The sequence below is a fragment of the Dioscorea cayenensis genome, chromosome 18, assembly GCF_009730915.1.
Source record: "Dioscorea cayenensis subsp. rotundata cultivar TDr96_F1 chromosome 18, TDr96_F1_v2_PseudoChromosome.rev07_lg8_w22 25.fasta, whole genome shotgun sequence".
NCBI classification, from domain to species: Eukaryota; Viridiplantae; Streptophyta; class Magnoliopsida; order Dioscoreales; family Dioscoreaceae; genus Dioscorea; species Dioscorea cayenensis.
The window spans coordinates 20,590,953-20,605,349 of NC_052488.1; the positions used below are offsets into that span (position 1 = coordinate 20,590,953).

The following is a 14,397-nucleotide window of genomic DNA, read 5'->3' on the forward strand; positions in this document are numbered from 1 at the left end:
ATGAAAAGATTGGTAATATATTCTAAAGCATAGCATTCAAAGATGAAAGTATAATAAAGTTGACATCTAACGCCATTATCAAATTAAATTCCTCTTAAAACAATTAACACATACATAAGGACCATAATAATTAATTATCCACAAAAAAATCAAGAAATGGTATCAAAACTAATCCCAGTAGATGGAATCCATTGACTTCCCTGAATGAAAGGATCCACCCCAAACTTCTTGGCTTCATTTCCAGTAATTGAAGGCCTGTAACCTGGCCAGTTTACTCTTCCTGCAACACTAGAGCCTGGTCCAGTGTTGTGGTACTCTGCATAATCTATTGTCTTAGGTGGCACCACATATTCTTCCCATTCTAACCAGCCAAGTTTGTCGACCATTTCTCCGATCACAGACCGCATAAATATCGTTGTTGCATAAACCTTCCATGGTCGGCCTAGATACGTATCGGCCGTCACATTATCGAATGGCGATATCGTACTAGCTTGTATCACAATTCCGGTGTTTTCATTCGGGTCTATCCGTCCTTGTGCGGTAATCGTGTTCGCTTGCCCTTGCATTGGTTGTCTTGGCATGATCCTACAGTTTTGAAAGATGACAGAAGCATCACCGAAGATGAAATCTACGGTACCAACGATATCACATTCTCGGTAGTATTGGCGAAGAGAGTGAGTGTATAATGTGTCTTGGAATCCGACAAATGAACATCGGTAAAAGACCGATTGATCAGCACTTGATCGAAGAGCGACGGCTTGGTGTTTGTCCGGCCCAGCCGTGTTTACGAACCCCATGTTTATTGCTGTAAATCTTCGGCCTGAAACAACTGTAGAATAGAAAAACAAATAACAAATTTAATAAAATTTGAAAACACATTTGCTCAAGCAAAAGGAACTCAAGAAAATGGGTAAATTTCTTCATGAATTGTGGAGTAATTAACCCAAATAAACTTACTGAAAGTGGCTGATTTGAAGGTTGTTGAGCCAGCAACCTTGTTTTTGCTCCCTGTCACAACAGTCTTGTACATGCCATCACCCAAAATGGTAACATTCCACATGCTCTTCTCCACTTCAACATACTCACTATAAACCCCTTCCTTCACATAGATCACAAATGGAAACATATTCTTCTTAGGAACTAGCTCCAAAGCCTTTGTGATACTCTTAAACTCACCACTCCCATCCTTAGCCACTGTAACATTAGGCTTCAGCTTCATCTCTTCGAAAACAACTCTCCTCTCATCAACTTGCAGCAACTTCCTATTCAAATTAAAACCTCCAAAATTTTCAATAAGTAACCGTAAAACCTTCGCAACTATCGCCAAACTATTACTAGTGAGCTGCGTAGAGTTCACCATCGCCGCCTCCACCGTTCTCCTTGTATCACCTTCGAAACCATCTATGCAAGTTTCTTGATAAGTGACAACAGCACTGAGCCATGTCTGCAAGTCACTGATCAACAATGAAGAAGAAGATGATGATGACGATAACTTAGCCACATCGAAGTCTTGCAAAGACACTAGTGAATCGTTGAGTGTATCCATTGCATCGGCGAACAACTCTTGACAATCATCAAGAGCTGCCATGATATTCTTATCCTTTGTTTGAGACTTGTATGAATTTAACCAAGAAGACACATTGGATAATGAATTCATGGCCACTTGCAAAGAGATCTTGAAGATTTCTAATGGATTACTGGTCTTATTAGCACCTTCCTTTGAAGAGATGCTGGAGAAGCATGAGTTTGGGTACCTTGTGGCTTCACACACTGCTTTTATGCTGCTGGATGAGGAGGTGGTGGGGTTTTGGGTGGTGGAATTGGTGCCTTGCCGGTGAACCATCACGGCAATGGCAGCGCCGGAGATGATGATGATAAGGAAGAGCATAGAGATTCCAACAATGATGAGACGCTGGCGAGACTTTCGTCGGTATTCGTAGTCTTCTACTAGCTCCTTCATCCTTCCATAGCCTCTGAATGAATTGACTGTCTCCATGGTTGATGCAGCAGTGATTGGCAGGAAGAGGATGAGGAGGAGGTTGTTTATAGTGTATTGGATGTGTTTCACTTTGGCGCCAATTGGCTTTGTGAAACTTGATGTCGGTAGAGTTGGTATTTTTCTTGTTAATTGACATAAATGCCCTTGATGTTGTGACTATTTCTTATCAAGTAGAGCAGTTTTTTAAGAAAGAGCTGTAAAGTAGCTATTTATTAAAAAAAAAACTAGAAGAGGAACACAAACAAAAAAAACTGAATAAAGGAACAAGACAAATAATAGAATTTAAAGAACAAAGAAGACAAAAACTAAAAAAATGAGCAAAACTCCTAAAAACATAGACCGAACTGATTAAAAGTTCTCAAAAACCAATGGGGTTTTTCCAATCCTTGGTGATAGAGAGATATTTGAAGTTCTTTGAAGTCTTACCCTACAATACTAGCAGCTATTCTATTCCATTCCCAATGAATGAGATCTATCTAAGGATTGTCTTGATATCTATTGAGTAGATTGATTTCTCTAATAACCTCAACTAGTTTCCAAGTGACTTCATCTTCCAACCCTTGTAAGGCTCTCCATAGCATCCTATCACTGATGTAGAATTTGTTATCACTTCTTTCTCTTATCAACCATTTGTTATCACTAATATAGAGCAATTGATATGTTAATTGATTTTTTTTTTAAAAAAAAAAAAGGTAGGTCATGTATTTCTTTGTAAGACGTCAAATGTGTCTAATTCTTTAAAAAAAAAATTTGTTATTCATTTCTCATGTCTGATATCAAGCTGCATGTAATAGAGTTTTTACACAAAGGTGTCTATTGCGCTTGAGTTAATGCCTTGAACGAATATGACTGTCAAGAATCGCAGACGTACGCGTGTAAGTTAATGCCTTTAACATGCCATACGAGGATTCTAACCCTCGTCACTCTGCACATCACACGAGTGACATGTGTTAATGTTTCTAATCACTTGAATCAAGTGACTTTAGCATAATTGAGTTATTTTCATTTTGATTTTTTAGGTTGCTATTAAAACATCATTAGAATTGAGATATAATTTCAACAAATTATAGAATTTAAATTGTATACATATGTGAAATCGGTCATATTTATAATATGATAAATACATTGAATGAGTTAAATATGATGAAGTCTTATAGCTTGTTGAATGCATCAACTAAAGACTAAAATTAGAGACTGAGCATGGATAGATGAGTAATTACACATTGAAGAAGATTGGCCGGCAATAGAAAGTAGCACTTTAAAAATGAGAATTTACATCGCATTTCGAATATTATATTTATAGTGTCAAACTTATATAATAAAAATTACATGATTATCATAATTTATAGGATTTGAAATTAATTTTCTATCTAGTGTCTTTTATTGTGCCATCATTCAATGTTTCTGTTGTCTTTGGAGTTTAGCCATTGATGGATGGATTCAAATGTCTTCTTAATTAAGTTTTGTTTTTTTAGAAAAATTATTCAATAATTTGAGAATTTGTTGAGAGATAAAGGTCGAGAAATGCTCCAAATTGCAATCCTTGAATTTGTTTGATCCTCCCTGACAAAGCATTAATAAGATATTAATCATATTGATTAATTACTCGAATAAGGTCTAAGTAATCGTTCTTAAGACTTATTTTCCATACATATAAAAGTAGACATGTTTTCGTTTCTTTTAAAAATGACATTATCAAAGTTTTTCTTTATAATTATATATGAGCTTCAATCATCTAAGCACATTCATAGAATTGAAATAAAAGAACGTTGCTATCAACCGTTGAATCATTTTAAAAAATCAAAACTAGATCAAACTGTTCAATCAATTTGTGCACAGTAACTAAATAAATATGAACCGTCCAACTCTATTTATGCTTTCACTGTAGCAAATGAATGGGTACTGGTCTGTGGACATTCTACGAACGTCCACATATAATCTTTTCTAATTATATATAACTAGTGGAGTCTTTACTGTCATTATATATATGTATTACAAATAAGACAATCTCAATAATAAAAAGTGGAAATTACCAAAATAACCCCTTATGTTTCTAATATTTCCAAAAACACCCCATTAATTTGGGAATCCCTAAAAACCCCTTCCTTTTAAATACAATGAATTTGAAACCCCCCAAACATTTAATGGAGTTAGTTTTAAATTTTTTGGACAAAATTATCCCTTGCATGGGAAGTTGTGACAAGTGAGACGTGGTTTGACCATAACGCCCTTTGCTGCAATAATTTTTTCTCTTTAAGAGGAATCAGTTTTTTTTCTTGGTTAATCCCCAGAGAACACTATTATTGGTGCTGGTTTCTTTTTTCTCTCTTCATCTCTTCAGCTTTTCCTTTTTCAAAGTTGTCGTTGCCTGGACATCTTCTGTAGGATTGGACCACTGCCTCGAAGGAGAACTCCCACTCAATTCTTTGGCATTTCATTAGTTTGCGCTCCAAGGTATTGAGACGAGGTGGATGCCGTTGAAGATGTTGTGCAGTTTCCTTTTGTTTTGATATTCTGTGGGTTTCTTTTTAGTTTGATTTCTAAAGTATTCTATTAGAAAGAGAAATTTTTCGGTTTCATGGTGTGACTATTAGATGATCTTGTAGTTTGTAGGAAGATTTTTTAGCAAGAGTTTTGTTTGTTTTTCATTTTCGTTTGTGTACATAATCAAAAGCGATAATATTGTGTTGAAGGAGATTTTTCGATTGTTTTGCAATTTCATTGTGATGTCCGACTCGATCCACATTTGTCTAGGACGCCCAGGCTTAATTTTGAATGTAAATATTGTTATTTCTTTTTAACTATCGATTGTTCTATTTAAGTTTCAAAGTTTATGTTTAATATCAATGTTTCTGTTTAACTACGACAGTTTCTATTTAAATTTCATCATTTCTTTTTAAATTTGCATTTATTTACGAAAACGATTTTCATAAATAACGAGCAAAATGTACAATAATATGCGATAGTTTGTGGCAAACATATGTAACGAATATGAGTTATCATTTATGCTTAGTTGGCGATAGTTTCTTTGCAAGATCTACGATTGTGTCCGCACTCGTGGTAGTGAAGTGAGTTTTTTAAATGGTTAGCGCCTACATAACGTTGTCCGACATGCAATGACAAAACTTCAAAATGATCTAACGAGTAAGGAAGTCCTACTAAATCGTCACGGTGACTGTGAGGTGGGACGGATACGCTCGTAGAATCCGAATACCTACTAAAATCATTTCTGTTTAAACTGAAACTGGATATATTTAAACAGAAACTTGATAATTTTAAATGGAAACATTTATGTTTAAACAAAAAACTGTATAATTTTAAACGGAAACAGGGACATGACAAGGATAAAAGTCTTCCAAAGTTTGTTTCAAAAAATAAAAAAGAAATGTAAAAAATGTTAGACATGATGTGATTGGACGATTTTTTTTCCCACCATTTTTAAGGGCAATGATGAAATTTCACAACATGGACCCAGTCCAAGTGACCTACAAGGGGTAAAAAGGAAGTAAAATGATAAAGGAAGGGTTGTCCGCGATATTCATAACTTGCAGGGGTTGTTTGGAAAATTTTAAACAGTGTAGGGGGTAAATAGTAATTTTTCCTAATAAAAAACAGATGCATAGCCTAATGATACAAGAATTGGATTGTAAACATGCTTTTACATGGGGACCTTTAATGGTACATGTGCACAAAGGGACCTCCACTTGCCCGCTAAGAGTGTGCCCTTGCCCACCATGCTTTAGGTGCGATTTGAATACCGTACCCTCTGCATGGGAATGAATGCTTTGTTCATCAGGTTAATTAACCCAATGCTAGCTATATACTCTTTTCGGCACAAAATTTTTTTATTAAAAATAAAATCTTTTCATTAAAAAAAATTTAAAAATGATCATAAATATTCTCTATCTGACTATCTCTAATGAAATAATAATAATAATAATAATAATAATAATAATAATAAAAAATCAAAGCCACTTAACCCAAGCAACAAAAAAAACACTAATATGAATCTCTTGAGTGACGTGTAGAACAGTAAAGATTTAATTCTTCATTAAATAAATTAACTCATAAGTGATGTTGCGCCCTTGTTCACACGCGCGCCTACGAAATAAAAGCACATTCGAGACAATAACTTACACATGAACGAGATATAATATATATATATATATATATGCATGTTGCCTTTGCAAACAAATAATAATAATTATTATAATAATTATTATTATTATAATTGGTAGAAATTTCAAATAGTTGATTATTGCAAATGCATAAATCCCAAGTGCAGATTTTAATTAATTGTACTCCCAATTGAAATAACTCAATAAGTGTTTGAATAAACATTACAACAAATATATAAAATGAAGACCCCCAGGCCTTCTCTTTGCAGGTTTTGGCCCAATTAATGAACCATTAAATTATATAGTATAAAACCAACACATACACATAAACCATGCATGCATGATCAAACTCCTCGCTCAATCACTACATACCACAACGTCCATCATCACTCATCAGTATGATCACCACCCCAAATGAACTGATCATACTAGCTCCTTCAATCAACATCACAACCAAACAATCATCAACAAACAAACAAACAAACAAACAACAACAATAACAAAAGCAGAATAAAAAAGAAAAAAAACTAATGAAAAAGACCAAAACGAACAGGAACTTCAGATCGCTTAATCCAATCCCTTCCCTGCAAGAAATTAGCCACCGTGAACCCCTTCGCCGCCGACCTGGAAATGACCTTAAAACCGAGCCATGGCACTCTCTTGGTAACATTAGAACCCTCCCCAGTGTTATTATACTCAGCATAGAACAAAGTATTCAAAGCAAAGTCACCATTCCATGGAGTATAACCATCAGGGTGGATGAAACTACCAATGCGAGACTCCATGATAATGGTCTTAGAGTACTGTTTCCATGGACGGCCAAGGTAGCTGTTGATGGAGATGTTGAAGGAGGTGAGTGTGTGGTCAGGGATGATGCGGCAGTTGTGGAGGACGAAGCCGGTGGTTTCATGAGGATCAATGCGGCCGTTGGCGGTGACGATGTTTTGTTGGTTGGAGAGAGGGCGGCGGACGACGATGACGCTGTTTTGGATGACGGCGGCGGCGTCGCCGAAGATGAAGTCGATGGTGCCGGAGATGACACAGCCGCGGTAGAACTGGCGGTGGGTTTGAGCGTAGAGAGTGTCTTGGTAGCCTTCCATGCGGCAGTAGAGGAAGATGGATTGGTCGGATTGGACGCGGAGAGCGACGGCTTGGTGTTTGGCCGCGCCGGCGGTGTTGCGGAAGCATAGACTCACTGCCATGAAGCCGGCGCCGGAGGCAACTGCATGCATGACCATGCACATCATGAATAATTAACTTCTTTTATCATTGAGTTTTATTTATTTTATTTTATTTTTTTATTTTATTAAGAGAGACGGTTTAAATTAAAGGACAGATAGATGGAGATAAAATAAATTTCTCATTTAAAAAACCAAAGGTTCAAATGACACTAGATGGGCTAGCTCACTATTTTTTTTTTTTAGAAAAAAATAATTATATATATAATTTTAAAATGAGGATTAACTTTGTTTTTTTTATTTTTTTTAAAAAAAAATAGATGTGGCTGCTGGGATTCGAGCCCAGGTCTCTACGGCCACAACGTAGAATTCTAACCACTAAACTACAGCCACATTTTTGGCTAGAGTACCAAATAAGTTATAGAAATAAGGATACTAACCAAATGTAGCTGTTTTGAATGTTCTGGTTCCATCAACAAAGTTCTTGCTCCCAGTGATGATGGTTTTCTTACCACCATCTCCATACATGGTCACGTTCACCATCTTCTTCGTCACATTCACTGTCTCTTCATACACTCCTTCCTTCACATATATCACATACCTTTTCACAAATTTTAAAAAAAAACCTCCAATTACTACCCATCATCATCATCATCATCATCATCATCATCATCATCATCATCACATATATATATAAACAAGTGCAAAATCCAATTAACAAAAGCATTTAACTTAATACCTTCCTTCATATTTCTTTGGCATAGCATTAAGTGCATCAGTGATGTTCAAGAAATCACCACTTCCATCTTTGGCCACAGTCACATTAGGTGTAGGCTTCTTCCAACTATACGACCTCAACATCCTCCTATCCCCTTCTGCAACCCAAGAAGGATAACCATCATCATCAACAAACACTTCCTCCTTCTCCTCCTCCAGCAACCGACGTCGGTTAAAGTTCGAAAGCTTCAACGTCGAGAAAAAGTTCGTCGCTTCCTTGATAATTGCCAATGCATTGCTAGTAAGTTGTCTGGCCTTATCCATAGCCTTGTTCATCTTCGTCTTTAACTCTCCCTCAGGGAATCCATCAATGCAAGTCTGTTGGTAAGACATCACAGCACTCAGCCATGTTCGAATATCGTGTGACTTCTTCGGGAGGTTCTCGAGCCCATCGGCGACAATGTGCTTGAGTGAGGTCTCAAGCTCTTCTTTAGAATCTAGATACAATTGCTTGCAATCCTCAATGGCTCCTATTATCATTGGGTTCTTACTTTTAAAGAGCTCGGACCGGCTGAATGCCTTCTTGGCCTCATTAGCAATGACGGCAATGGCGGCCTTGACGAGGTCCTCTGGGGTCGGAGAACTTGAGTTCACAGCATTGGAAAGGGATGACTCACATACACCGGAGTAATCGGTGGCCGAGCACATCATCTTGACGGACTTTGACACCGAATGGAGATTACGGTTGTCGTCTTTCTTCGGTTCATGGGTTGTGTAAAAGAGAGCACCGACGACACCTGCGGTGACGATGAGGGTGGTGGCTAACAGAGAGACACCAATAATAATGAGCTTCTTTTTCCTTGATTTCCTTTTCTCTGATTCATAGGAGTAGTCATTGAAGTCCTGAAAGGCATACATGGTTTTGAATTGGAATTGATCTCTTTTCCCCCTTTCTCTGCAATCCTGTGAAGGCAGAGAGGGAGGAGAAGGAGACAGGGAGAAGAGAGGGAGAGAGGTGGAGAGTAGAGGAAAGAGGAAGGCCTTGGGTAAGATCAGGGAATGAGAGGAAGGGAGAGAGTTTAGGATTAGCTGTTTGAAAGTTAGTTGAGGTTGGTGAAAACCGTTTATGACCGTTGTTTCTGGTTTTCCCGCCAACCTGTTACTTGTTAAAAATAACTAAATACTAGTAAAAGGAATCTCGGCCTTACATTTTTGGGGATGTCCTTGTTGGGTAAATAATATATTAATAATTATTTTTTAAATTTTTTTTATATTTCTATTCATCTGATGGCTTGAATTATTAATAATCCAAATTACCCATTAATTGAATTTCTGAATGCAGTTTGGTGTTGCTGTTGTCATTACCAATCAAGTTGTTGCATAAGTTGATGGGTCTGCTATCTTTGCTGGGCTGCGAATCAAACCTATTGGAGGGAGCATTACGGCGCATGCTTTTACAACAAGTTTTTTTTATAATAGAAGACAAACGCCCCATTTTAAAAGTTTTGTCAAGGACAAACATGTATAATGATGCGCCAATCACTACTATAAAGAGTATTTGAACATGGGAACAACGATGAACAGTAACAGTACAGTCACTACAATACTACTGTACAGGGTTTTGACGCTGCGCCTGCAATCACTGCTTTCGACTGGGCTACCGGTGATTGTGTACAACAAGGTTCTTTGATAATTGAAATGTGCAACTCAAACTTTACATGATCTTCAGTAACTTCTACTCCATAATTTCTGGAATATCACTACAAGAAATTTGACTATTCTCTACGTTGTTTATAGCTACATAGTAAATTTCGTAGTTAAATATGTTGTATTGTCTATGATTTATATATTTCATAGGGCAAAACAAACATTCTGAGGCGCCAAAGGTTTCCTATCCGCAGGAAGACGAAGGCCTACGAATGATTTCGAGTAACTATGTTTTTTTTTTGTAGGTGAAACAAAGATTTTTTGTCTACGAAATAGATCGTAGCGAAAAGTTCTTCTAGTTTTCACCACGAATTGTAAAACGTAGCTAAAATGTTTTTTTTCATTTGTAACACGTACCAACAAATTATATATTTATCTACAACAAAAAGCGTAATAACAATAACACTTTCGTAGGGAAATAAAAATGCTTTGAGGCACCAAACAATTCCAAACACTAGAAAACCAAATACTACGAATTATTTCTAATTGCTACAATTTTTTTGCAGGTAAAAATGGATTTTGTCTATGAAACATATCATAGAGAATAGGAATTTAAATTTTTGGCTAAGAATCGTACAAAAATAGCTAAAAAGCATGATTTTTATCGTCTATGAAATAAATCCTAAAGAAGAGAGGGTTTAATTTTTGGTTTACAAAATGTGAAATATAGCTAAAAATCATATTTTTTTAATCTATCTACATACAACTAATTTAACATATTTGACTATAATTTTTAATATGTACAAAAATAATATATATATATATATATATTACAAATTACCCCTACATAAACCCTTTTAAAAAACATTCAAAACAAAAACCTAATATATATTATAAAAAGAAATTAGAATGACTACCTCTTCCTCTCACTGTCTCTCATTCTAGTCATCATCCTAAATATTAGTATCACCATAAAATGTTGAGTCTAATTTTAGAGACAGACTACTAGTTGGTTCCTATTTTTTCTAAATTAAAAATATTTTTATGTGAAAATATACTTTATATGGATACAAGTGGGGGAAATATATAATTTATTTTCCTAAATTTTAGAAGTATGCTTTCTTCTAAAATTATTTGGAAAAAAATTATAAATAATTGAGATTTATATATTTTTTCTAATTATGGTTTAGAAAAAGCTATTATTCATATATGTGTTCATAGGATTATGATGGTTATAATTATTATTAAGATGTAATTAAAAATAGCACACAATGTTTAATTATACTTTTTGAAAAATAATGGTAAGGTAGATTTGAGGATTTGTGCAAATTTTAAAAAAATATTATTTCTTTATAGGTATAAGCTTTGTAGTCGTACAAATTTATTTTAATATATAATTATTTTTTAATGATATAATTTATAGGTATCAAAATTTAAACAACATTTAACTTATTTCTATGTTTTTAATTTTCTAATGTATGTATATTATATACACGTTAGGGCTAAGGCTGCTTTTTACCATTGCCGCCATTGCTTCCTCGCTTCCCGCTATCCCCCGTTTCCGACATTCTCCTTCGTTCCCCCAAATTCACATTTCCACTTGCCCTCGTGCCCCCTCTCCATCCGACCAAGGCCTCAGCCCAGTCAATCCTTTCTTCCCCTTTTCATGGCGACGCAACCACATTCAGAGCCCATGAACCTCCTCTTCGTCGAGATGGGTGTTGGCTATGACCAGCACGAGTAATCCCTTTCTTTTCCAGTTCTTCTCCGTCGATCTGCTTTGTTTTCTAATTGAAATTGATGGTTTTTCTAGGAAAGACATCACTGTTGCGGCTATGCATTCTTGCAAGGACGCCATCTCCTTTGAGTCCATCCTGGTTTTCCGCAGAGGCATTGTCATCTCTTTGTGTGTTCAGTCTTTTTCTTTCCTCGGAGATTGATGGGTTTTGGGAAATTTTTGAGTGCAGTCCGTTTCAAGAATTAATTCCAATTAGATGAAGCTTTAGATCAAGCTTGGCTTTCACCCCCATAGAAGAGTGAAATAAGGCTTTTCAAAAAAATGATTTCGCCAAACGCCATTCCAAGATCCATAATGGCCGAGCCTTCGTTGATGGGTTTCGAATGCTCAGGCTTTAATCACACCAAGAAGAGAGTCATAGCACGATTACTACATAGCATTCATGTATGGAGTGCTCCTACTTCCATTATTGATTGCTAGGCTTCTTTCTAAGAGCTCTGTAAGAGCAACATGTGAGATAAAGCTTCAGCTTTTGCTTGTCCTTTTTGGTTCTCGAGTTAGCTTTCCATTGTGCATGCTGAGAACAAATTGAGATATAGTGGACTTACAATTTCCATTATGTTGTTTATTAAAGTCCATGTTTAGTTTGTCCTTAATTTGATTCCTTTAGTTTTGAATGATAAGAAAGTTTTATATAAATCTTTGGATTCTTGCCGGTGCTTTTTAGGTTTTTGCAATCGGGAAGTAATATTCTGAGTGTGTAGTCCATGTTAATAAACAATGGATATATGTTGGTCCATGTTAATTAGAAGGACAATGATGCAACTTAAGATATGATAATTTTATGTGTTCATTTGTTTAATAAGTATATATATATAGTGAGCTCTTGTTCTATTCATGAATATATGTTGGCTCTTTGAGTTGGAAGACGATGAACTTGTCTAAAGACTATCTCTAATAGAGTAACAATTTTGTTGAATCACATATATATATATATATATATGACACATAGTATTCTGTAAATAACCAAACGATGAGAAATGGGGTGTCAACTATCTATCTCCAAATGTTTATTCTCATAATCCAAAAATGGTGATATATTGTATTACATAGTTACAACATTATGTATAATACAAATGTTATATGTTGAATATAAGATGTCAATTAAATACCTGCATGGTGTTATCTTCATCCCTGAAAACTTGTACATTTTTCATTTGTTGTATATGGTTTTGGCCAGAAATATTGCACCTAATGAAGTTATAATTTAGATATTATTTTAATTATGTTTGAAGTTAATTTGTTAGGATCTTTTTCAACACCAATGAGTTGTAGGTTCAATTTGGGGATTAGAAAAAAAAAATATTAATTGATTGCAAAACATCAATAAGAATCACATTTGTTTCTTTCCTAATGTACAACAATTGAATTCTTCACATTTCTCATTTGCCAATTTGTCATGAAAAGTTGGGTAAGTATGTTCATGATTTTTATGCCCTGAATCGGTGGCTCTCGCTAGAGTTTATGTCCTACTGATTTTCCTTTTGAGTCACCTTTTTGAGCAAAAGTTTAGTACTTCAATGGTATAAAATGATGCCCTGCAATATGATACCATGAGACTCTTACTGATACATACAGAATACAAATGGCTTAACCGTTGGAATTTTATTAGTGTGTACATGATTCTTACTACATTATTACTGCACCTAAAGATAATCGATAACAAGAATATGCTTTTTCTTCTTAATGTAAATATTGAGAAGTTATTGATCAAGGATAATTGATACCATATTATAATTCTTTTTGAGGAATGAAAGATATTATTTTATTTTATTTGAAAGCTTTCACTGATGAATTTTCTCTTGATCGATGATGGTTGAGTACACTAGTTTACAAGGTGTTATGACTTGATGAAAATCATCAAAGGAGTTATAACATTATATGATTATGTTTATTACATAATGATGCGACTTAATAAAGTTTTTATTTGGCATTTTTTATTTATCGTGTAGTGGAGATGAACAGGGTGATCACCAAGTTTAATCATTATATGGTTGTTGTAATTTTTTTTAGGTTTGTTATTTTTGGCATTTACTTCTTTTTGCTTGGATAAGAAAGTTATTTTGAGAGCAACTATTAAATATAAATTTATGATTTGATTATTTTTTTATGAAATAGTATGTATGATATATATAGCAATTTTATTTTATATTTTAATGCAGGAAGTTAATGAGATTTGACAAAGGAGTGGGACGCGTATTCGCATGGATGATTTTCATTTATAGTACAAGGGCAAAAACACAACTTAGCATTGATACTTTGGTCTTTTGATGCTTTTGTATTTGGATGGTAACTTAGGTTCTGGAATGATTGTAGACAAATGGTTATGTTGAACATTTTATTCTTGGATTCAATGTTTGCAAATTAATATTTGGAATGGATACTTTTGAATTCAATATGTATATTAACAATGAATTATTAGTACAATTTTTTATATCGAAGTGAAAATTTAAACCATTGCCTATGATTTGTTAAATAATGACTGCAAAAATAATTGTAGCTAAAGCATGATAAAATAAGATAAATTCACTACTAACTTGAAAATCGTAGACAAAGCCCAAAACTCTCTACGAAAATTATCGTAGATAAAGCATAACAGAACAAAAAAAATTCACTATTCTCAACAAATTTTTCGTAACTAAATTTCGTAGAGAAATAAGGACACCATTGCCTACAATTTTATTCGTAGCCAATAATCTTTTCCCTCTATGATTTTTTAATTTAGCCACGAATATTGTTTACATTTCTCTATGAAAATAACGTAGAGAAAGATTCCAAGTTCCGGCTACGAAAATAGGAAATCGTAGGTAAATACTTTTACCTACGGGCCGTTCTCTACGTTTTGTTCTACGATTTTTTTTCGTAGGTAATAATATTTACCTACGATTGTGATATATTTTCCTACGAATGGTTACCGTAGACATTAGTCAAATTTGTTGT

General features: G+C 34.8%; 2 protein-coding genes and 1 non-coding gene across 3 annotated transcripts; all 3 read right to left on the bottom strand.

Moving 5' to 3' along the window:
- Positions 1-115: 115 nt before the first annotated feature.
- LOC120282570 (pectinesterase 3-like) lies at positions 116-1,956 on the bottom strand. The gene is made up of 2 exons (XM_039289409.1): positions 958-1,956; positions 116-829 (listed from the first exon to the last, which is right to left on the bottom strand). Exons 1-2 carry the CDS (start codon positions 1,886-1,888, stop codon positions 150-152), a joined length of 1,611 nt encoding a protein of 536 aa, XP_039145343.1. The 5' UTR covers positions 1,889-1,956; the 3' UTR covers positions 116-149.
- A 4,688-nt stretch (positions 1,957-6,644) lies between these two features.
- Positions 6,645-8,930, bottom strand: LOC120282899 (pectinesterase). The gene is made up of 3 exons (XM_039289730.1): positions 8,035-8,930; positions 7,736-7,896; positions 6,645-7,339 (listed from the first exon to the last, which is right to left on the bottom strand). Exons 1-3 carry the CDS (start codon positions 8,928-8,930, stop codon positions 6,645-6,647), a joined length of 1,752 nt encoding a protein of 583 aa, XP_039145664.1.
- On the bottom strand, positions 7,617-7,688 carry TRNAH-GUG. Its single transcript has one exon. It is a non-coding gene; the product is annotated as a tRNA-His (tRNA).
- Positions 8,931-14,397: the final 5,467 nt, after the last annotated feature.